Consider the following 22,089-nt stretch of genomic DNA (forward strand, 5'->3'; position numbering starts at 1 on the left):
GTTAAGTTCACATGCACACACGGCCGAAATGAAAATAAAAGAAAAGCCGCCCGCCTAAACGACCCATATTTTGCGCCGCTTCCTGCTGTCCTTGTGTCCCCCAAAAACCCCCACACACTTAACCCCTTGAACTAACTAAGGAAGCAGACGTGAATCAATTGCCGCACCCTTTGTTTTTCGCCGCCTCGAGTATATAAATTAGCATATTTCAAAGGCCAGCAACAACAACAAAGGAACGAAATTGCAATAATTGGAGTCCTTGACAGGACAACAATGAGATGGGAGAGAGAAGGACGCCGAGAGAGGATGGCGACACTGCACCAGTTTCACTTTTGTTGTTAACCCTTTGATGTTCAGCAGAAGTGGCACTCGGTCGTGTGTCCTTGCCACAGCAACAAAAACACAAGGATGCTGCTTAATCAGTCTTTAAAGGCCAGACAGGCAGTCAGGTGTCAAGTAGACGTCAGGGGTTAAGTATTAAATCCATTAAACGTTCCAAGAACCCGTAGATTTGAAGGAATTTATACTAGTTAAAGCGTAAACAATTAGATTGTTTTCATTTGATTTCCATAATTATAATCTCTAATTAAATTTGACAACGATGATGATGTGCTTACTCGTAGTGTGCTAAGTGAACCGCAAATCGGGGATAACAAAGACATTCTCTCGCATGCGATAAATGCAACCAGAATGAGCAGCCCTGCCTCAATGTGTGCTGTGTGTTTTTGTTGGTACGCTTGCATCCTTTGATGTATTCGTACTTTCGCCAGCCATTCGCTGAGCCAGGAATAGGCAAATTCACCCTCCAACGGAAAGGCACGCGCACATTCCACATCCACCTCCCAGCGAAAGTCCCAGGCCCACACCACACGGCACATCCCGTGGATCCGTAATTCCCAGGATAACACGCACAGGACAACGAGGCTGTCGACGAGGACGATGCGAGGACAACGAGGACGAACGACGATGTCGATGGCGATGGCGATAACAACGAAGCCAGCCTCCGTTTCAAATATTTCAATTTTAATTTGCATTTAGAGGTTGGCGAGCTCGGCTCTCGTCTCATAGTCGCGCGACTCGTTTTGCTGGCAGGACGTTCGTGTCCTGCGTCTTCATACATATTAGTTGAAGTTTAAACAGAAAAGTGCTACGAAATAATAATCTTAACATCGTATTCGAATCAATTGAAAATAACCCTCGTTAGCGTTATATACCAAAATCATGTTTAATTAAAATTAAAAGTTGAAAGAAGATTTAATATGCACTTTTGATAACTGCCCTGCAATTCAACAACGAATAAGTAACCTAATCAAATTCCAAATGTAATAGTAATAAAAAATTTAAATAATCAAAAATATAAAATGAATATGAAGAAAATGTTAAAAACAACCACATAAGCACTTTACGTTGTCTATATTGATTATTGCTTATTACTGAAAAATTCTCCTTAGAAGAACCATTTTAATCTAACTAAAAACACTATAGTTTATTTAAAATACGTTCACTTAACATTAAAACAAAAAAACTCAATAATGAAAATCCAAATAAATAATCTCGTCTTTGTGAACTCGATTAACACACAATAATTTAAAACCCTCCTAAAACCGCAAAGCGAATCAAATCAAAGTACACAAACCACCCAGAAACAGAAGCAATAAAGCAAACAAAAACAAGGAAAGACCTTATGCAAAACTACAAGAATCCAAAACTTGTATTACAGACCAATCGGACAAGCCCAGTCTCCTCCTGTGCCAGGCACAAAAAAAAAAAACGATTGTAAATGAGAAAAAATAAAAAATAACGATCGTAACGACAAACATTACGAGAAAACGATTTTCGCCAGTCCGCCAGTAGCCACGGAGTTGAGCTCAAAGTTGAAAGCCAGAGTAGATCGCAGAATAGTCGGTCTTTGGCCTCTGGTCAAGTGGAATATTAAATTAATTTAGAGAAAATTGAGCTGGTAAAAGAAAGGAAAAGTCGCAAAAAACAATTTTAATTAAATAAATATGTTAATCACGAACAAGTGCAAAAACCAAATAATAATGCTCTAAAGAAAATGATTTCTTATTAAATAACTACCTTTTCTAAGAAGCATCAAGCTAAAATTAAAATACAAATATAAAAGTACATTCCAGTTAATTTCCAAGCTTAAAATATAAGAAAGACTAAAAGGTCGTTTTGATACTTTTTTGAATAAACATACAAAAAGTGATTTCAAAAACTGAAACTATTTCCCAAAACTCAGAAAATCGAATATTTTGGAACTTAAATTAAAACCCACCTCTATGATTTAATTTAATTATTAAGAAGAACCTTTTACTTTTGTCCTCCTAATACTATTTTTTAGAAACACAACATTTTTAGCACTTCTAAGCCGACAAAAAAAAAAATGTGAATATATCCAAAATTGTTTGAAAAACGGAAAGTAATCAAAAGTTAACGCAACATGTGAGAGACCAAAGAAAAACAGTTTACTTCAGTTCAAATGAGCTCTACAAAATGTTTCCTGCTCCTTGGCCCCAGCGAACGAGTTCAAAAGCCGCTGCAACGACCAAAACCACTGTGCCCAGTGATAAATTGATTAACGAAAATGCCGTGCAATTAAACATTTGGCCCCAATTGTATGGAAATTTATGCAAATCAAAGCCGAGCGATGACTGCGTGGCGAGCAACATCAAAAGGCCACGAGCAGCAGCAACTGCCGCAGCAGCAGAAGCAGCAGCAAGAAGCAGGAAGCAACAGCAGCAGCAGCAACAACCTGGTTGCCACACCGGCCACATCGCGCCATTGCAATTTGCATTTAATTGTTATGATTATCTTGGCCTGCTGCACACGCTGGTGAGTCTCTCATCTATCCTAAGACCTAAAACGAATCCATCACCATTCTCCATTCGCGAGCTTGTAAAGCAAAACTCGTAGCTGTAAAATGCCTGTCGACATATTAACTCCCTTTCCAATCGCGGGCTCATTACGCCGTGTTATTTGTGGCGGCCTGTTGGCGGGTTAATTAATTAAACGACAAGCGGCAACAGCGACAACAGATTAATCAATCGCCGCAGTGCGCCCGAGAAACAGCTGTCAGCCGAAGGTGTTGGCATAATTAATATCGATCTAGTGATAGGCCAGCGAAATTAAGCCAACCTAATTGTGCCCGATTAAGTCAAGATTGTTCGCGGTTGTGGGAATTACGAGGTGGAAAGCAGACTGTTTTCACCTTCATGCATGGATTATTGTTTTGGGTTGGGAGAGCATTGAAAACGAGATGGGAACTAATTTAATTGTGAGATAAGAAGGTGTTCAGAGGCACCTAAAGATCACCCAAGATATTATAAATAATAGCTCAGATACTCAACATATTTAAGTTTAGTACCCACACAATGATGCATTGATTAAGCTAAACCATTCCTCGCAAGCAAACCTATTTGGCGGCCATGCCACAAAAATGGCAACTTACATGTTAGACCATTGGCAACAACGACCGCCATTTTGGAAGGCCGCAGCTTGCCACAAATGAAATTGCCAACGGGAGCCCGTGGTTGCCTGCCCCAACGGCAGTGGATGATTGGGAGCCTAGGATTGCCGGCTGTCGGAGTGGGAATCGAAATCGAAATCGGAATCCCCTCCAATGTTCGCAGTTGCTGAACCACGGGGGCCTACACACAATTGAGCTGATTCCAATTGCAGGGTGGTCCACGGCACTCAAGCTTTATAATGCGCCTGGGTTGCTTGTCAATCCGAGTCTTCTGTCCAGGCTCTCGATTTTCCATGTGCGCAGTGAGGCGGAGCCGGGTACAGGGTGCATGGATCTGGAGGCAAAGAGCAGGGAGCAGGGAGCAGGGATCGGGGAGCTGGGATGGATGGATGTTGGATACTGGATGTTGGTTGCATTACTGTGCCTTGCCTGACTGGTTGCCTCGCCTAGTAGTTGCAGCTTGTTAATCTCGTTACTCTCGTTGTTGTCATACCCTTTCAAAGGGTACTTTGTTTAAATGGGTCATAGATCCCCGCAAATGAAAAAAAAAGAGAAACCACAATAATCCTTTTTATGTAAAGAACCCTTTACTCAGCCATTCAATATTGAATAAATATTTGTTTTAGATATTAAATTGATTTGCAAGGGTGTTACCATCTTCGAATCAAGAAATGGACTTCAACCTTTTCTTGTTCCTTGGGGTTGTCAAAATACTTTTTGCTCTGCTCGTTGAGACTGCAGCAGTGTAACGTTGTTGCAAGTGAAGTGCAGCCTGCAATTCGCTGGCGATGCTGCTGCTCTTCTCGGCGTTGCCTTCGTCATCCTTGTAGTTGCAACGTCATAATTGCAACGCATAATGAGGCGAACACACACACACACCCACATACAGCGCCATGGTGCGCCACAATTTCGCCCGTTTGAAATGCAAATGAATTGTCGAAGTGCCACGCCTCCGGGTCGCCAGTGCTGCAGTTTGCAGCTTAATTGGGTGCACACACAACACACATCCACACACCCACTGCACACCTGCGCAGAGGTGAGGCTGCACTGCAGCGGATTTCACACGTTCAAGGGCTCTTCAGGTGTTTTCTTCTCGCCTCACCACCTTCGAGCTTGAAGTGCATTTATTTATGAGCGAAAAGCTGCCAATTTGCCACTCGCTTCCGCCAGCCAGCATAATATTATTATGAGCAAATCAATGGTCTACATGATTACATTGCTTTAGTTATAGTTCATTAAACAAATATTAAACATTTAAAAAATACAAATAAAGAAGAAAATTTTCACGGCATATTACCAATATCTATATTACATTATATTTCAAATTAAATTATAGTTATAAAACACATTTAAATTCCCCATCAACTTTAACTTTTTCTTACTGAGCATTTAAACAAAGAATCAAAAATATGCGATAATCGCATTTAATAGCCAAAATCATTCGTGGTATATGGAAATGAAATACTTTTATGCCGGATCACCCTGTACGGACGGATTGGATCAAAGACATTCCTAGCTGCGGCTGTGGTCGCCCAAATTCAATCCCCATCCAGTCGAAACAAACTGTTCAGTTCAGGAATGTCTCCACCAAAGTTATCTGCCCCGTCTGAAATGCTTCAATCTCCGGTTATCCGTCTGTATTCATCTATCTCTGTGTGGGAAACATTGTTTTGCCTAACTGGCTTAGGCTAGCCGAATAACAAAGATTGTATATATAGTTCGCTGAAGGCATAAGCCGAAAGCGGCAGAAATCCTTGATTTATGCATGGGCTACCGTTTGACAGACCAGGCAAAAATATACAATACATATATATTTATATATATATATAGCAGAAAAGGGGGGAAAAAGTCTGACTGTGGCGGCGCCTATTAAAGCCTCAATCTTTTTATGGCATTTCAATAGAACTCGGGAATCAGCGAGCGTGAGAAAGGACTGCAGCGGTTATGAAAATCGAAATTAAATTTAGAGCTGACCAGTTGCCGGCTTTTATCTTGGCCCCAACACTCTTTGTGGCTGATAAGCAAACGTCTTCGCTCCTTTTCGAGGCAACAACGATCGATAAATTTTATAAGCGAATCAATTGCATTGCTATCGCATCGCGTGAAATACGCAAACGAGGAATCTGGGAACTGAACTGGCTTGAAAAGCATGACTCAGAGTCCTGAAACTGGCGATTCATTCACATTTGGTGCACAGAAATAATTTTAGATTTAGTTTAAAATATTTGATATATGAAGAAAAATCCAAATCCCAATTTTCATTGCAAGCATATATATTTTTGCCTTATTTTATACATTTACATTTTATAGACGTCTACTTTATTTAGTTTCAGTGAATATTTAACATAAATTTTTCGAAGTGTACTGCTCATTCTCTCTTTGCGTTCGCTTATCAGTTTTATTGAAGTCGGCAAATGGCATCGGCAATGGTAACTAAAAGCCATATGCTTTATAAAGCTGTTAACAAAATGTGCATCAGTTTAAATTCTTTATCTGGCGAGATGTCTGGCCCGCATTGCGTATTCGCGTTCGTATCGCAGAAACGTCAGCCAATTAAAATGCATTTTGCCCAAGAAGTTGTTCAGGTTCTTTTATCCTCGCTTCACAAGCTCGATATATCTTTTACTCCTTTAAATCGCAGCTTTGTTGCTGCGATTGGCAAATAACGATATGGCGACATAACTGTGTTGAGATTTCATTTTATTGGATTCTAATATTGTTTGTTTGCAATCTAGATATGAATGCTCGCCAGTTAAATTTAATGGGTTTTAAATCGTACATAAAAACCAATATTTACACGAACAGATTCTTAAAAATGCATTAAAACCGAGAGCTATTTAAGCCGAATGGTCGGTGTTGCACTAATTTCATATGCAAAATTCACTATTTAAAATGACAAATTTCGTAAATTATTTGAACCTGCTGTGCGGATCTGGCCATCTGGTGATCTGCTGGCTAAATCAACGACTGCAGTTACGCCGCAACGCGAGTGGCATACAAATGAGGCGCAATGCCGATGAGGATCTCTAAATCTTGGCTCTTTGCAACAAAGAGACGTGTGTGAAAATGGCACGTTTATACATTTGAGGCATTTTTGTTCGTTTTTCCTACACGCGACGTGCCACAATTAACCCCGCGAGCAAGAAGCAGCAGAGAGTGAGTCTGGGCATTAAGAAAATATATATTTACCAACGATTTTAAGTTGCAGACGCCAGACGCACATCACGTATACGCCCGGTATTCCTCGCTGCGTGTCGTAGATCGACGCGATTTCGACGCGATTCAACAGCGATGCAAGTCGCGATGTGGCAACAACTTTACCCCAACATCAGCTGAGGTTAGACCTATAGCTAAACTCAGATGAAGTTGTTCAACGTCAACTGGCACTCACTCACATACTACCGCTGGAAAAAAATCGAAAAAAAAACTCGTATCTGTATCTCTGGCTTAAGATCTGAACACCTCGGCTTGGCTTAACTCAGCTTGGCTGACCTTGAACGCTACGGCCCGATCTTAAATGGGTTCAGTCGGGAGCGAAATTGTTAACCCCTTTTTATGTACATGGGAAATAATGGAGATTTAACGTTTAGCACATTAGAACCATATGATTTAGTTCTTCACCCCAATAAAATATGTTTCGTACTCTAGTTTGTTTGTTTTACCTTTTACACTTTTATTTATCACACTTTTTAAAAATTAATAGATTTTCTAAGTACTCAGGATTAGTCATTTCTGTGGGGTTAAGAATCGCTAGATCTAGTTCTCCATTATTTTTTTCGGCTGCTGCAGAAAAGAGTGATTCATGGCCCAGCAATTTGACGAAAGATTTACGACAAACTTGGTAACAAAAATTATATTTAGCTACTGTCTCGAACCCGCTACGCTGTGAATAACTCGATTAAATCTCAGCTAAAAAAAAAAGGCAAATTTAATTTCACATCTAGAGAAACAAAAACAAAACGAAATTTAATTAGTTTAGTCTTGTTTTTGGGGTCTCTTCTGCGGTTTGTGCCAGCCACTCAAGGTTAATTACGGTTTTCGAATTGTTGGGTTCACTTTTTCGGGGCATTTATTGCCAACTGCGGTTGCTGGCTGTAATCAAAATTTAATTGGATTTAAAGTTCTGAGAGCAAAGTCAAGCGGTGCTAATCAACATTTTTCCCATCGTTTATGTGAACATTTGATTTAGACTCCTTGCCTAACACTATACCCCATTTTGTTGCAGGCTCTATGGCTTGCCGGATGGCCGTGCCACCTGCCGTTCAGTGCCTGGATTGACCAAGGATCAAGTGGAGCTCTGCTACAAGGCCAGTGATGTGACGGCGGCAGCTCTCGAAGGACTCGACATGGCCATACGAGAATGCCAAATTCAGGTGGGAGAATACCAATAACAATTGCTTATGAGAATGTTATAATCAAACTTATACAAAAATCAAAGATTGGGTAACAAGCCATGTAGTAATAGCAAATTTTCCCTATATCTAAATGAACTCCAGTTGAGTACCATTAAAATTCCCCTATTTTGCCTGCATTCACCCAACAGTTTCAATGGCATCGGTGGAACTGTTCGTCGCTGAGCACAAAGAGCCGCAATCCGCATGCCTCCAGTTTGCTGAAGAAAGGTGAGTTGGCCGAGAGTTTCCCAGGTTCAGGTTGCCGCCGAGGTAGCCATGGCCCAAAGCCATTAAGCTGACACTAAAATGTGCAGTAAGCGTGGCTCAGCTTTCACGCAAACAAAATCGCTTTATGACCGGCCCGAGTCCGCCAACAGCTCAGATTGTCAACGAGTTTTGCGGTTCGGAAAATACAGGGCTCTGCAATTGGCAGGGGACGGATGAGGGGGAAAACATTGGCGGCCCACACGCAAACCGCTAGGAAAAGAGTCTAATTAAAATTGCCCATAGCGGAGACGTTTGGTCAAGCAGACAATGTCCGAAGCTATTAACCGTCGCATTATTAGACACGACATGGCACAAAAGCCACAGCAGCAACACAATCCCAGCTTCTAATGCCTTTCACACGAAAAATAATAAACTTAAATCTATTTAAATTTTCTATATTTAATTTATGCGTTGTTAAGGCAATCTAATATTAATAAAACCAAAAAGTCATAAATTTCATAAGCAAAAGTAATATATATTTTCAAATGCTTTTGTGCAGCTTTGAAACTACATCAATAGTATAAATTTTATAAATAAGATTTTTTTCTGTGTACTGCTCCCAACCGGACTAGATCGAATTTCTATGTGGCCAAGTAAGAGTGTCGAGTGGAGCTCGTTCTGAGGACTGGGACCCACCGTTTTGTCACAGCCCGGTGCATCGCATCGCGAAAACGGCGGCTATGCGAACTTTGACTTTGATATCTTAATCTGTCCGCGGGGCATTGTGTTACCAAATCCGCTGTTGGGAAACCCACGCGACGTGTGCCTTATGACGGATAGATCGCACACTCACTAGCCCATCTAAATACAACAAAGAGGAGCCGCATTCTAAGCCCCTTTTGTTGACCGGGCCAACAAGTAGCGGTAACTCTGATCACAGGCGCCGATCTCGGGTTCTCCATCAGCCGGCAAAAGCCTCCTATTATCCCGTTGACTACTGTTATGAGTCATGGTATAAATGGGATGGGGTGACAAACTACTAAGATTTTCTAACAACCAAAAGATAATAAAGGATTATGGTTGGAAAGTAAGTCATTTAAATTAAAAACACATAGATATGAATCCATTTAAAGTCCTTAAACGTCAACTGCAAACCAGAACTCGGTATGCAACTCATTAAAATGTAAACGCAATTCGGGGAAATAAATCCGGACTTAATTGACCACTAATTTGGCCAAACACTTGAGCCGTCCTATGGGAATAAGCCCACTTCTGCGAGCAGAATGCTTCATTAGTTAAATTATGCATCATACGATTGCTGTAAAAATGCCAAAGAGGGGGAAAGGATGGCTTGGAGCAGGGTCCAAAGAAAACACAATGGAAATGGCCAAAATGGCGGCACTGCAATCCAGATGCAAACGATATATAGCCGGAGATGTTCGGGTTCGGGAGATTTCTCACAAATTTCAATGCGACAGGCGACAACAACGACAACAGAAGCTGAAAAGCTAAAGAGCTAAAAGGGAAAGGCCAGGGGCCTCATCTCGTTTTCGTCTTTCGTACGGCGTAATTTATTTGCATTCATCGTATAAATTATATTGTAAGCAAACCACTTCATTCAATTTCAATTTAAAAAATTGTTATCTCCGTTGACGGATGCTGCCGCATCCACTGACAACAAACAGCCCAGACAAACGAATGCTTTTTGGAGAGCAGAAGGCAGGACAGGACAGTCCTGGGAATGGACATTGATATGGGCTGTGGGATATGGGATATGGGATGTGGATCTGGACGCGGATGTGGCTGTGGATGTGCTTGAGTTTGTGGACACGGACAGAGTCCCAACATTGTCATTGTCATTCCTCTGACGTGATTATCAGCATCGTTACCGCTTCCTAATCTAACTAAATTCCGTGAAACAGGAAAAGCTGCCGCTTTTGATTATTAATTTTAATCAGAATCATAAGCCGAAATAAACGCTTTGAAAATAGTACCAATGCCTATGAAAATTAGTGTATCTTTGACCAAATCATTCCATTACACAAAATGTGCATATTATTTGCATTCGGGGGCATGACAACCGATTGGGGCAAATAGCAAACCGGCGGGTTAAAGTTAACAACATTGCCGAAAAGACAATGCCGAACCATAAATCTCCAAATGCATGCCACACCAGCAGCAGCAGCACTTCCAAGTAACTCTCGACTAGCCTTCAGCCAATATGGTAAACCCAAGCTTATGTCACTGACATGTCTAAGGATCGTCCGTCTGTCCGTCCGTCCGTCCGTCGGTCAGTCCACTGTCCGTTTGTCAACCCGGTCCGTTCGTGCGTCCATTAAATAAGGAAGGAACTGCACATAACGAGAGTCAATATTGACAGGCCAACAGCAACGCGTGCAACGATCGCGGCCAGCGAAGACGACTTATAAGGGCAGAAAGGCAGCCACAAAGTCAGGGATTCATTCGATGGACAGTGGACAGTGGACACTGGACGGTGGACAGCGGACCGTGGACCGTGGACAGTGGACATGGAACCTCAACGATGGGGCGACCAAGTGAAACGAAACAAATCAAGTCGCCCGGTCGCCGAGTCGCACAATGACTGACAATCGAAACGGCGCACGGACAGGTCAACTATTTTGCATACATCTACTATAACTTATGGAACTCGTCGATCGTCGATCGTCGCAACGTCGTCGTTGCAGATCGTTGATCTTGGATTGGGTTGCTGCTTCGGCTGCTGCTGCTGCTACCATGCATTATTGTCAATCAAGTGGAGCAGTGAAGGGGTGGAGGCCACTCCGAAAGGCTGAACCACAAAAGTAGTTAAAGGATTACCTACACTTAAACAGGAAGCCACTATATTGAAGATTCACCTTTTAATATATAGTTTAGGTCTTCCAGGACTTACAAAATGTCTGATCTTTTACAAATCTTTTTTAAGAAAAAAAGAAAACTCAGGGAAATTTTATTATTTTTTTTATATAGAATATATTTCTTAGTGTGTGACGTAGGGTCGACCTTTGTGTGAGGACCTCTCTTTCTCGCTCTCTATCTCTGGGTTCTCTTGGGTTTCTCTCGACTTGTGACAACAAGCGAGCGACGTATGTCGCAAACAATTACTTGGGATTGCGACACACGGTACAGGAGATGGGGAGCGAGGTTGGTCACTGCAGACTCTGGCGGAGATCGAGACAGGTCGCCAAGCCAAGTCCACCAGTCTCCCGATCACGGGCTTGTGGCCAATTTATGCGCAAGGCGGTGAGAGATCGCGAGATCGGGAGATCGGCAGATGGAGAGACCCCAAGGCATTGTCAAATGTAACTGTTGCCAATGATGTGATTTGGATTTGCAAATGGCCCGAGAGGGGACAGCCCGGCCAGACAAACAAAGCGTGCATAAATCAAGTCCGCGAACGCTGATCAGCGATCAGCGATCATTGATCAGCAATCGGCGAGCGCGATCGGTGATCAGTGAAAAGCGGGAGTGGAGCAGGCGAAGTGAGCTGGGGCTACTGTTCGCTGATGCCTTGATTGATGGCGTCTTAATCGTCAATCAAATGCGCGCTACACACACAATTTTCCATTGCACTTGCACTTCAATCGATCGCTGGAGCCCCGATCTGTACGACAACTTGTCACAACATTGACATTTGCATTCGTGCGCATCCTGAGTGACGGACTGGCCAGCTTGACTGGCTGACTGATTGCTTGACAGGAGCCGGAGGGGATCCGCACCCGGATCCGCGACCCCAGAATGATGCAAGCCTGTCACGCTGACATATGTACTCGTACTGTCGCCGATTTGGAGATCTCTCTCTTCCTCTCTATGGCTTTGGCCAATTTGGCATTATGCAAAGTGGCGCTGGCCATTTGCATGTCAATCGATTGACAAATGTTGCCAACTTTGGGCCACTCACGGCCATGTCGACCGTGATTAACGTCAGCATTTTTGACAGCCATTTGACAGCTGTCAGCGCTGCATAAGGCATTTCAAATAATGCACTTGAACAATTTTCAAGGGGGTTCTATAACAAATATTTATGATAATGTTTTTATAAATCCGATTTCTTAATATAAATATACCCTTAATATGAATATATGGAATATGAATAGATACCTAAAGAATTAACCTATATTAACCAGGTAAACTTTAAAAGCCATTAATAATTAATTTTGAAGTAACTCCTATTTATTTGAAATTTTCGTTTTTTGCCAAGTGCATGCCAGCTTTGGGTGGGTGTGGACTGCATCATTAAAAATGGTCTTGCCACAATCGCCTGGCTTTGGGCTGTTGTCAAAGCTGAAATGCCGCTGAATTCCCAGGGCGGCGACTGCTTCGAATGCAGCGTTAAAAATAACACCGCATAAATTGGAATAGTGGCCAATGATTCCCAGGGGCAGGACCTGCGCGCAGTCCAGTCATTTCGATACCATTCCAAACATGCTCCACCTCATCGCACTTCTGCTTTCCGTTTTAGGCTACCGGGAGAGTGCGTTCGCCTTTGCCATCTCGGCTGCCGGGGTGGCCCACAGTGTGGCCCGCGCCTGCAGCCAAGGTCGTTTGATGTCCTGCGGCTGCGACCCCACTATCAATCGCAAGACGCTAAACAAGAACCTGCGCCAGTCTCTGGACAAGGAGAAGAAGCAGTTTCTGCAGTACTTGGAGACCAACCAGATTCTAACGCCCGAGGAGGAGAAGAAGTACGAGCGCTCCAAGATCGCCAGCCGCTGGAAGTGGGGCGGCTGCTCCCACAACATGGACTTTGGCGTCGAGTACTCCAAGCTCTTCCTCGACTGCCGCGAGAAGGCCGGCGACATTCAGTCGAAGATCAATCTGCACAACAATCACGCCGGCCGGATAGTGAGTTCAGCTGTTCATTGGAAACTAAGTAGATGAATTTACTTTATAAGTTTTCTTTATATTACTTATTTGATTCATCATAAAATATGTTTAGTAACGAAGATATTTTCCGACCACCTTTCTAGGCCGTCTCCAACAACATGGAGTTCCGGTGCAAGTGCCATGGAATGTCCGGCAGCTGCCAGCTGAAGACATGCTGGAAGTCCGCCCCCGATTTCCACATTGTGGGCAAGGTGCTGAAGCACCAGTTCCGCAAGGCCATTCTGGTGGATCAATCGAATCTGGGCAACGGGGAGCCCGTGGTCGTTTTGAAACGGGCGCGCAATAAGAAATCGAACGGCGGCAGCGGCTCCGGATCCACGTCGCCCGATCTGGACAGCACGGATGCGTCTGGTGGTCACGATGATAGAGGGACAGGTGACTCCGAGACGCGGCGGCATGACGAACTCGGTGTGGAGCGGGGCACGCGGCAACCGAGCGCCGATAAGAATGCGGCAAGAATGGCGCGAAAACTGGAGACATCGCTGTTCTACTATCAGCGCTCGCCCAACTTTTGTGAGCGTGATCTGGGAGCTGATATACAGGGTAAGTCATTGTTCGTACTATAAAATTTTTATTTTGTAATTGTTATACTCACTCATTAACAGCTCAAACATCTTATCAGTTTAACGTCCTACCCACATAACCATTGCCTAATAAGTTAATTTACTATTTTGTCGTTAAGAAATGCGTTGCAACTAATTAAAAATGATTTACCGATACGATGCGAGCGATAAATTTGATTTGCCTCTAATAAATAAATCACAAATGCAAATGAACAACGCCAGCAACCGCAAATGCAGCAAAAATTTATTTATATTTTTTTTTATTTTAAACGGGCTACCAAACCTGCCACATAATTCACGAAAAAAATGCGACAGCGACGCATGCGCACAGCAGCTCAGTTTAGCTTAGCTCAGTTTGGATCGGATCGGATTGGATTGGTTCGGATCAGCTCAACTCAGTTTGGATTGTATAAAGCAGTGGCGGAGGCTGAAAAGTTGAGGGGGTTCTTATTTGACATTCTTCAAATAGTCTTAGAAATGTTTACATTTTAGATATTGTTAGCTCAATTCAAATAGTAAAATCATGATAAGCTGGATAATATTTTATTGACTTTTTGTATTAGCTTTAAGAGTATATTGGGGTAATTGTGTACCCACATTTCCCCCCTTGCTTATACTCTGGTTTGGGGGATCGGTCGAAGCTGCGGCACGTTCACATCGAAATCGACGTCTAACTGCCACTTGCAATTTTCGTTGGCCATTTTGCTGTTGACACATTTGCAAATTATGAAGCTTTGCTGCTGTCCCGCCAACTGCCAGCAGTTTAAAAGTGTTAATTACGACGCAAATTTATAATTAATAGTCGGCTTAGCCAGGTAGCTCCAGCTTCATTTCAAGCTCCAACTGCAGTGAACTGGGGGAGCAGCCCATCGGGCGATTTGATTCATGTGCCCGTGTCCGGTGTCGTGTCTATTCAAATGATGGCAATTAACGCTGGCAATTATCGTCGGCCAAAACAATTATGATACTTTGTTTGTGCTTTAGTTTAATAGTTTATTTATGGTCTTTTAATTGCTTGTCCGACAGTAGGAGGGATTAACTGCGATTTGGCGATGGATGGCATTTGATGAGAACACTTAATCATTTGCTGATTGCGCAAATCTTACACAACCAATATTATTAACTTGATATTTTTATTGCTCTTTATGGATAAATATATTTTTAGAAAAAGAAAAACATGACTAATCTTAACCAATTTCCGCACAGGCACCGTGGGACGCAAGTGCAACCGGAACACCACGACCAGCGACGGATGCACCTCCCTCTGCTGTGGGCGTGGCCACAGCCAGGTCATCCAGCGGAGGGCGGAGCGGTGTCACTGTAAATTCCAATGGTGCTGTAATGTGGAGTGCGAGGAGTGCCACGTGGAGGAGTGGATTAGCATATGCAATTAAGGACAATGGACGCAGGACGAAGGACGATGGAGCGATGGAGCCTCAGCCACATGCATAAGAAAAGACTTTTCTTCATTCTCACAGAACTTAACACACAAAGAAATCAGTATTACAAAAAAACAAAACATAAAGTACGCAATAGGGCAGACATCAATAAACAACGTGTGTGAATGCAATGCCTAGTTTAGCAATCTCCAGCCATTTGGAATACTTATAAATATATTTTGTAAATACGAACAATAAGATGCATAATTAGTCTGTCAATCAGCTGACTTTCACTCGCATTGCCAATTTCCCTTTCACCTGGCATTTTGCCCACCTGTGTCGCTGCTTTTGCACTTTTGCACGTGAATGTCGCCGCCGCTAATTGAATTAGCCAGCTAAATAGTTGTCCAAGGTGTGCACCCAGGTACTACCCATTGAATGGCTTCCTTCCTTGCCAGTGAAAAGCCCACGATTGCATTGGCCCATCATTTAGTTGGCTTACGGCAGCGGTACGTGCTGCATGCGTGCGGTCGGTTCGAAGTTCTACACAAGTACCTCCTTGCAACCATAAAAACACACAGCTGCAGGATAAGTGTGCCACTCTGCGGCAGCGAAGGTGTGTCCTGAAGGATTAAGTGCTCAAAGCCCTGTGAAGTGGATATAATACGAATAACCCCCTACAACCCCTTTAACCAAAGTTGCTGATTCAAAATACAAACCTAAGAAGGATTAATTACCAAGAATTAATCGTACATTTAATTTTTTCGTTTTTATGAAATATTTAGGTGTTTTGTAGAAAATTGTTTTATTATAATTTTACATTTAAAAATTGCAACTTATAAGGTCCTTAAAAACCTTCGAGCTTGCAAAGCAAACATTTCCAAATATCCTTACGTTAAGTAAACCAAAGTAACTTAATTTTCAGCTATTAAAAAAAGGAAATTGTTATTAGAAGCAAAATATTTCAATGAATCCTCTAGAATGCCCCTTCTTAAGTGTTTTGCAACAATGAACCCAAACATAATGCGATTTGCATAGGGGAAAATTGAAAAAGAAACCCCCTTTATGATAACCCCAATAACCAAGTTTAACCCAAATGTTCTTCGAATGTTCAGAATAAGCATCTAAGTCAGGATGTATTTACCGTATGCGCAATTGCCGGATCCCACGGATAAATTCGAGATCTACGAGGAGATAGCCCAAGGCGTCAATGCCAAGGTTTTTCGGGCCAAGGAGCTCGACAATGATCGGATCGTGGCCCTAAAGATCCAGCACTACGATGAGGAGCACCAGGTTTCCATCGAGGAAGAGTATCGCACTCTGCGGGACTACTGCGACCATCCCAATCTCCCCGAGTTCTATGGCGTCTACAAGCTGTCGAAGCCAAACGGACCTGATGAGATCTGGTTCGTCATGGAGGTGAGTGCAAAAATGTAGTAAATGTTTTTTTACACATTTTCAAAAATTCAAATTTTTTGAATTTATCTAAACCATTTGAATATTTTAGTACTGCGCTGGAGGAACAGCAGTGGACATGGTTAATAAGCTTTTGAAACTGGATCGTCGAATGCGAGAGGAGCACATCGCCTACATTATCCGGGAGACTTGCCGTGCTGCTATCGAGCTGAACCGTAATCATGTCCTGCATCGGGACATTCGGGGAGATAACATTTTGTTGACCAAAAATGGACGGGTCAAGCTTTGCGATTTCGGTTTATCCCGTCAGGTGGATTCCACGCTGGGCAAGAGGGGCACCTGCATTGGATCTCCCTGCTGGATGGCTCCCGAAGTGGTGTCCGCCATGGAATCCCGCGAACCGGACATCACTGTTCGTGCCGATGTCTGGGCCTTGGGAATCACCACCATTGAGTTGGCAGATGGAAAGCCACCGTTCGCTGACATGCATCCCACTAGGGCCATGTTCCAGATCATTCGCAATCCACCGCCGACCTTAATGCGACCCACTAATTGGTCACAGCAGATCAATGATTTTATATCCGAGAGTCTGGAGAAAAATGCCGAAAATCGGCCCATGATGGTTGAGATGGTGGAGCATCCATTCCTCACGGAGCTCATCGAAAACGAGGACGAGATGCGATCGGACATCGCGGAAATGTTGGAACTCTCCAGGGATGTAAAAACATTGTATAAGGAGCCGGAATTGTTCGTGGACCGCGGCTATGTGAAGAGGTTTGATGAGAAGCCGGAGAGGATGTATCCGGAGGACTTAGCTGCCTTAGAAAATCCCGTGGATGAAAACATAATCGAGTCACTGCGTCATCGCATTTTGATGGGGGAATCGTACAGTTTCATTGGCGATATCCTGTTATCCTTGAATTCCAATGAAATCAAGCAGGAATTTCCGCCGGAGGTAAGTTGAAAACGGCTTATATTTATACTTAAAGATGTTATATTTATCCCTTATCTAGTTCCATGCCAAGTATCGATTCAAGTCGCGTTCGGAGAACCAGCCGCATATTTTCTCGGTGGCCGATATCGCCTACCAGGATATGCTGCATCATAAGGAGCCGCAACACATCGTGCTCTCCGGAGAGAGTTACTCGGGCAAGTCCACTAATGCCCGGCTGCTGATCAAGCATCTGTGCTACCTGGGCGATGGAAATCGTGGGGCCACCGGGCGCGTGGAGAGCTCCATCAAGGCCATTCTGATGTTGGTGAATGCAGGAACTCCGGTGAATAACGACTCCACCAGATGTGTTCTACAATACTGCTTGACCTTCGGAAAAACCGGCAAGATGAGTGGAGCCGTTTTTAATATGTATATGCTGGAGAAACTACGAGTGGCCACTACGGATGGAACCCAGCACAACTTCCACATCTTCTACTACTTCTACGACTTTATCAATCAGCAAAATCAGCTCAAGGAGTACAATCTGAAGGCTGATCGCAATTATCGTTATCTGCGAGTTCCGCCAGAGGTTCCGCCATCGAAACTCAAGTATCGTCGTGATGATCCCGAGGGCAATGTGGAGAGGTACAGGGAGTTCGAGAACATCCTGCGGGACATTGATTTCAATCACAAGCAACTGGAAACGGTTCGCAAAGTCCTGGCGGCCATTTTGAACATTGGCAACATCCGTTTCCGGCAGAACGGAAAGTATGCGGAAGTGGAGAACACCGACATTGTGTCCCGGATCTCCGAGCTCCTCCGCGTGGATGAGAAAAAGTTCATGTGGTCTCTGACCAACTTCATCATGGTCAAGGGCGGCATCGCCGAAAGGCGACAGTATACCACTGAAGAAGCCAGGGATGCACGCGATGCGGTGGCCAGCACGCTCTACTCTAGATTGGTGGACTTTATCATCAATAGGATCAACATGAACATGTCCTTCCCACGGGCTGTGTTGTAAGTAGTATTTATATGAAGTTACTATTTCATATGCTTAACAATGTAATTTAAATAACTTTTTAAGTGGCGACACAAATGCCATCATTATCCACGACATGTTTGGCTTTGAGTGCTTCAATCGAAATGGTCTGGAGCAACTAATGATCAATACTCTAAACGAGCAAATGCAATATCACTACAATCAGCGCATTTTTATCAGCGAAATGCTGGAAATGGAAGCTGAAGACATTGACACCATCAACTTGAATTTCTATGACAACAAGACGGCCCTGGATAATCTGCTAACCAAACCGGATGGCCTGTTCTACATCATTGACGATGCCTCACGCTCCTGCCAAGATCAGGATTTGATTATGGGTATACTACCGATTCTGGCACCAGTTTGGATATGTGATTTGACTACTTTCCATCTACAGATCGCGTTTCGGAGAAGCACAGCCAGTTTGTGAAGAAGCACACTGCCACTGAAATATCCGTGGCTCATTACACGGGCCGCATCATCTATGATACGCGCGCCTTCACCGACATCAACCGAGACTTTGTGCCGCCGGAAATGATCGAGACCTTCCGCTCCTCGCTGGATGAGAGCATCATGCTCATGTTCACCAATCAACTGACCAAGGCTGGCAATCTCACCATGCCATTCGAGGCAGTGCAGCATAAGGATGAATCTGAACGGAAGTCATATGTAGGTTTATCTTTAAAAATGTATCACAGTTTTAATTAGCTAACCTACTTTTTTATATTTTTGTAAACTATTCATTTCAGGCCTTGAATACCCTAAGTGCCGGATGCATCTCACAGGTGAACAATCTCCGTACCCTGGCGGCCAACTTCCGCTTCACCTGCCTGACCCTGCTCAAAATGCTAAGCCAGAATGCAAATCTTGGCGTGCACTTCGTCCGCTGCATTCGCGCTGATCTGGAGTACAAGCCTAGATCCTTCCACTCGGATGTTGTCCAGCAACAGATGAAGGCCTTGGGAGTTCTGGACACTGTTATTGCTCGCCAGAAGGGATTCAGCTCGCGCCTGCCATTCGAAGAGTTCCTAAGGCGGTGGGTAATCGATTCCATTCCAATTTCCATATAAAGATTTCAATATGTTTAAAATATTTGTATTAGGTACCAATTCCTTGCCTTTGACTTTGATGAGCCCGTGGAAATGACCAAGGATAACTGTCGTCTATTATTCTTGCGCCTCAAGATGGAAGGCTGGGCGTTGGGCAAGACCAAGGTGTTTTTGCGCTACTATAACGATGAGTTCTTGGCCAGGTGAGCTACCAATTCATACACTTTAAGAAAATATAGTACTATCAACTGCTTTCAGATTGTATGAGCTGCAGGTGAAGAAGGTCATCAAAGTGCAGTCCATGATGCGAGCTTTGCTAGCACGAAAACGAGTTAAGGGCGGCAAAGTGTTCAAATGTAAGATATATAATACTTATAAAGTATATGGTATGAAATCTAATTTTAAATTCCCTATTAGTGGGCAAAAAGGGACCGGAGCATCATGATGTGGCCGCGTCCAAAATACAAAAAGGTAAAAAAACGCAGGTGGATAGGCTAAGAGAGTACGACGAGGAGCACATCGACATAAGCGAGACGCCCTCGGAGGCGGAGGAGATGTTCCTCGAGGCCAGAATGGATGAGGCTCTGGCAGCGGTGCGAATAGCCAAAATCGAGCAGGCCTCCGCCGAGGAATAGGCCCCTACTATATACCATTTATACACACTATATCACTATATCGATCGATACTACTCGTAATACAACTACCAATAAAATGTAGAAAACGCAAACAAACAGCAATCATCTAGTCTAGGGCCTCGGCAAACCACTTAAGCCGCTTAGTTGTGTCCAATGTGGATACCATCCCACCCCATCCCGCTGGGCGGTTGTGTTCTCCATCTGATGCAACCAATCGGCTTATAGCTGTCTGAGACATAACACTTAACATCGACGGCCCCTGCGAAAAGAGATGAATTATAAGTGCTGCGTAGAAAAGAAATGAAAATTTAATTAAATTAAGGTGACTTCCCTCTCATTCCCTCCACCGTCCGCCACGACCGCGACCGCTTTTCAAATGGGTTACTCTAACGGCCTTCCATCGTTTCCATTTTCCCACAGCCTTCAGGGGATTCCGCGACCGCGTCCGCCTCCCTCCGCTGGTCAACGAGAAGTCCGGCCAACTGAACGAGAACACCGCCGACTTTATCCGCCCGTTTGCCAAGAAATGGCGCGAGAAGTCCATCTTCCAGGTCCTCCTGCACTACCGCGCGGCACGCTTCCAGGACTTTGTCAATCTCTCACAGCAGGTGAGTTCAAATCTTTAATTCTAATAATACATCTATTGCTGAAATTATATTATGTACCAGGTCCACATCTACAACCAACGAATGGTGGCTGGCTTGAATAAATGTACTCGGGCTGTGCCCTTCGAGAGGATCAACATGCGCGAGGTGAACTCCTCGCAGCTAGGACCACTGCCAGTGCCCATAAAGAAGATGCCATTCCGCCTGGATCAGATACCCTTCTACGACACCCAGTATATGGTGGACCCGGCCAACTCCATTTCCCGCCAAACCTTTCCCAATCAGCTACTAACGCAGCACATGGAGGACGATGAGCCTTGGGACAGCCCTCTGCAACGCAATCCCTCGATGACTTCTTGTGCCCTGACCTACAATGCCTATAAGAAGGAGCAGGCTTGCCAGACCAACTGGGATCGCATGGGCGAGAGCGACAATATCTACAATCAGGGCTACTTCCGAGATCCCCAACAGCTGAGGAGGTTAGCAAAGATACTTAAAGGTTAAACTAAGTTTCTCACATTTGTTTTCAGAAATCAAATGCAGATGAACATGAATGCCTACAACAATGCCTACAACAGCTATAACAGCAACTATAACAACCAGAACTGGGGCGTACATCGATCTGGATCCAGGCGCAACTCCTTGAAGGGCTATGCGGCGCCTCCACCTCCTCCTCCACCAATGCCCTCATCCAACTATTATCGCAATAATCCGAACCAGCAGCAACGCAACTATCAGCAAAGGTCCTCGTATCCACCATCGGATCCAGTTAGAGAACTCCAGAACATGGCTCGCAACGAGGGAGATGTAAGTGTATGTCAATTTCCTAAGGAAATTCTTCAGATATTTTCTTTCCAGAACTCTGAGGATCCACCATTCAATTTCAAGGCCATGCTGCGCAAGACTAACTATCCGAGGGGATCCGAGACCAACACATATGACTTTAACAATCGCCGGGGATCGGACAGTGGTGACCAACACTCGTTCCAGCCCCCAAAGCTACGCTCGACAGGTCGCCGGTACCAGGACGATGAGGGCTATAACTCATCATCGGGAAACTATGGTGTGTCTAGGAACTTTGGCCAGCAGCAGAGGGCTCCGACTTTGAGACAATCTCAGGCCAGCGTGGGTCGCAACTTTGAAGATAGCAATGCCAGGTCCTTCGAGGAGGCAGGATCTTATGTCGAGGAGGAGATTGCACCTGGAATCACTCTTTCAGGCTATGCCGTCGATATCTAAAACTAGTGATTAAGAGTAAAAATATAAAAATTAATAGTTATGAAAACCATAAGACAATTTAGCTAAAAACCCACCTAAAATTCCATCATAATGACTGAAGTTTTCTTCATCACTTTCTCAAAAATATTTCACACAATGGAATAAATAAAATGTCTTAGTGTAAATCGTTAACCGAATTGATAGCACCTTGGGCTTCTAAAACAAATGGTATTTTCACTTTTTTCTTACTACTTCTACTTAAATTATAGGTTC

At 43.8% G+C, this 22,089-nt stretch overlaps 2 protein-coding genes across 5 annotated transcripts; both read left to right on the forward strand.

Annotated features, from left to right (window-relative positions):
- Positions 1-1,295: 1,295 nt before the first annotated feature.
- On the forward strand, positions 1,296-15,199 carry LOC6611517 (protein Wnt-7b). 3 transcript variants are annotated; one of them, XM_002036022.2, is made up of 7 exons: positions 1,296-1,322; positions 2,348-2,838; positions 7,698-7,845; positions 8,016-8,094; positions 12,554-12,936; positions 13,062-13,521; positions 14,748-15,199. In XM_002036022.2, the coding sequence occupies exons 2-7, from the start codon at positions 2,624-2,626 to the stop codon at positions 14,933-14,935; spliced, it is 1,473 nt and encodes a 490-aa protein (XP_002036058.2). In that variant the 5' UTR covers positions 1,296-1,322; positions 2,348-2,623; the 3' UTR covers positions 14,936-15,199. The 3 variants fall into 3 exon arrangements, with proteins under 3 accessions (XP_002036058.2, XP_032573691.1, XP_032573693.1); XM_032717800.1 differs by lacking the exons at positions 1,296-1,322; positions 2,348-2,838; positions 7,698-7,845; positions 8,016-8,094; positions 14,748-15,199 and adding an exon at positions 13,584-14,082 and having other exon boundaries at positions 12,367-12,936; XM_032717802.1 differs by lacking the exons at positions 1,296-1,322; positions 2,348-2,838; positions 7,698-7,845; positions 8,016-8,094; positions 14,748-15,199 and adding an exon at positions 13,857-14,082 and having other exon boundaries at positions 12,367-12,936.
- A 214-nt stretch (positions 15,200-15,413) lies between these two features.
- LOC6611518 (neither inactivation nor afterpotential protein C) lies at positions 15,414-22,013 on the forward strand. Of its 2 annotated transcripts, XM_032717770.1 has the most exons (14): positions 15,414-15,536; positions 16,036-16,339; positions 16,428-17,291; positions 17,350-18,287; positions 18,355-18,647; positions 18,707-18,978; positions 19,059-19,345; positions 19,412-19,561; positions 19,617-19,714; positions 19,776-19,829; positions 20,414-20,601; positions 20,662-21,077; positions 21,129-21,405; positions 21,457-21,837. In XM_032717770.1, the coding sequence occupies exons 2-14, from the start codon at positions 16,055-16,057 to the stop codon at positions 21,835-21,837; spliced, it is 4,503 nt and encodes a 1,500-aa protein (XP_032573661.1). In that variant the 5' UTR covers positions 15,414-15,536; positions 16,036-16,054. The 2 variants fall into 2 exon arrangements, with proteins under 2 accessions (XP_032573661.1, XP_002036059.1); XM_002036023.2 differs by lacking the exon at positions 15,414-15,536 and having other exon boundaries at positions 16,055-16,339; positions 21,457-22,013.
- The last annotated feature ends 76 nt before the right edge of the window (positions 22,014-22,089 follow it).

The sequence above is a fragment of the Drosophila sechellia genome, chromosome 2L (assembly GCF_004382195.2).
Source record: "Drosophila sechellia strain sech25 chromosome 2L, ASM438219v1, whole genome shotgun sequence".
Lineage (NCBI taxonomy): Eukaryota > Metazoa > Arthropoda > Insecta > Diptera > Drosophilidae > Drosophila > Drosophila sechellia.